General features: G+C 50.6%; 1 protein-coding gene across 2 annotated transcripts in view; it reads left to right on the top strand.

The window, feature by feature from the left end:
• LOC103132835 (serine palmitoyltransferase 2-like) overlaps positions 1 to 1,434 on the top strand; it is a 9,709-nt gene extending 8,275 nt beyond the window's left edge. For both annotated transcript variants that reach the window (XM_016667610.1, XM_016667611.1), the window contains exons 8-9: positions 720 to 939; positions 1,024 to 1,434. In XM_016667610.1, coding sequence (XP_016523096.1) covers positions 720 to 939; positions 1,024 to 1,218 — 415 coding nt within the window. In that variant the 3' untranslated portion in view covers positions 1,219 to 1,434. The remainder of the gene's footprint in view (positions 1 to 719; positions 940 to 1,023) is intronic.
• The last annotated feature ends 109 nt before the right edge of the window (positions 1,435 to 1,543 follow it).

Genomic DNA, 1,543 nt, shown 5'->3' with positions numbered 1-1,543 from the left:
CCCTAGCGCTCCCCTCCTCTTGGTCCCCTAGCGCTCCCCTCCTCTTGGTCCCCTAACGCTCCCTTCCTCTTGGTCCCCTAGCGCTCCCCTCCTGTCGGAGCCCTAACGCTCCCCTCCTCTTGGTCCCCTAATGCTCCCCTCCTGTCGGAGCCCTAACTCTCCCCTCCTCTTGGGCCCCTAACAGTGCAGTCCTGTTGGGCCCCTGACGCTGCCCAGATTTATGACATTTGGTCATAAATGTGCTCCATTATATTTTGCTCTTCTTCAAAGATGTGAAGCATCAGGAAACGTCCTCCGAAGGCAAACGGGTGTATAATAAGTTTGGTAGAAGAATTTAAAGTTCTGCTCATGTGACCGAGGTGCAGCTGGGGAAAACCCCAGATCTCCTCCCAGTCTGCTGCAGGTCCTGCATCATAACCTGAGGAATCTGAGCCAGATAATAAACTTTATATTTATATCCAACCCATTTGTCAGTTTCACTTCATTATTCATTTTTACTCCTAACTGCACTGACTGGTCAGACTGAAGTTGTTTTCATGTGTTTGAGCTGGTGAAGCTGTTGGTGTATCTAACTTTGTTGCCCTGCTGCAGTTATCTAGTAAACATGCAAGTCATCATATTTATGTCTGTGTTTATGTCAGGACTGTTTGTCTGCATCAGATCGGACGATTCTAAACTTCCAGAAGCCGGTTGACGTCTCCGCCTGTTTGCTCCTGCAGCATGGAGGGCAGCATAGTACGGCTGCCGGAGGTGATCGCCCTGAAGAGGCGCTACCGGGCCTACCTGTATCTGGACGAGGCCCACAGCATCGGCGCCCTGGGCCCCAGGGGGAGAGGCGTGGTGGATCACTTCGGCCTCGACCCGCGTGACGTGGACGTCATGATGGGAACCTTCACCAAGAGCTTCGGAGCCGCAGGGGGTTACATCGCAGGGAAGAGGGTGAGGTTCTGCAGGAGACCGGAGCCGTGCTGGCCCGTCTGAGCAGGACTGGGTCCAGTTAAAGCTGCTTGGTTTGTGCTGCAGGAGCTCATCGACTACCTGCGCTGCCACTCCCACAGCGCCGTGTACGCCACCTCCATGTCTCCTCCTGTGGTGGAGCAAATCATCACTTCTATGAAGTGCATTATGGGAGAAGACGGAACGACGATAGGTACACATTATTTATGCTTCTATCCCGTTGATGTCATTTATATCATTTCCTTCCTTTCAGTCCAATAAATGTTCATTTTCTAACGTGAATAATAATAATTGTAATAATTAACAGAGTATTACAATTATTTTATCACACTAATAATTTTTGGAGCTGTCAGAGCTCATAAATTAAAGTAATAAAGTAATTAATGTTTTTCTTCCACAATCAGCTCCTGCAGTCTCACTAGTAGCCACCAGGGGTCAGAGGAGCGCAGTAAAATGAGGAACTGGCCTGCTCATTATTCTTGTCCTGGATGTGGACCAGCTGGAGCCTTACAGTGGTCCTGGTCCAGGTCCAGGACCAGGTCCGGGACCAGGTCCAGGACCAGGTCCAGGACCAGGTCCAGGACCA

Source organism: Poecilia formosa, unplaced genomic scaffold, assembly GCF_000485575.1.
Source record: "Poecilia formosa unplaced genomic scaffold, Poecilia_formosa-5.1.2 Scaffold1379, whole genome shotgun sequence".
NCBI classification, from domain to species: domain Eukaryota; kingdom Metazoa; phylum Chordata; class Actinopteri; order Cyprinodontiformes; family Poeciliidae; genus Poecilia; species Poecilia formosa.
This window is presented reverse-complemented; position numbering and strand designations above follow the sequence as displayed.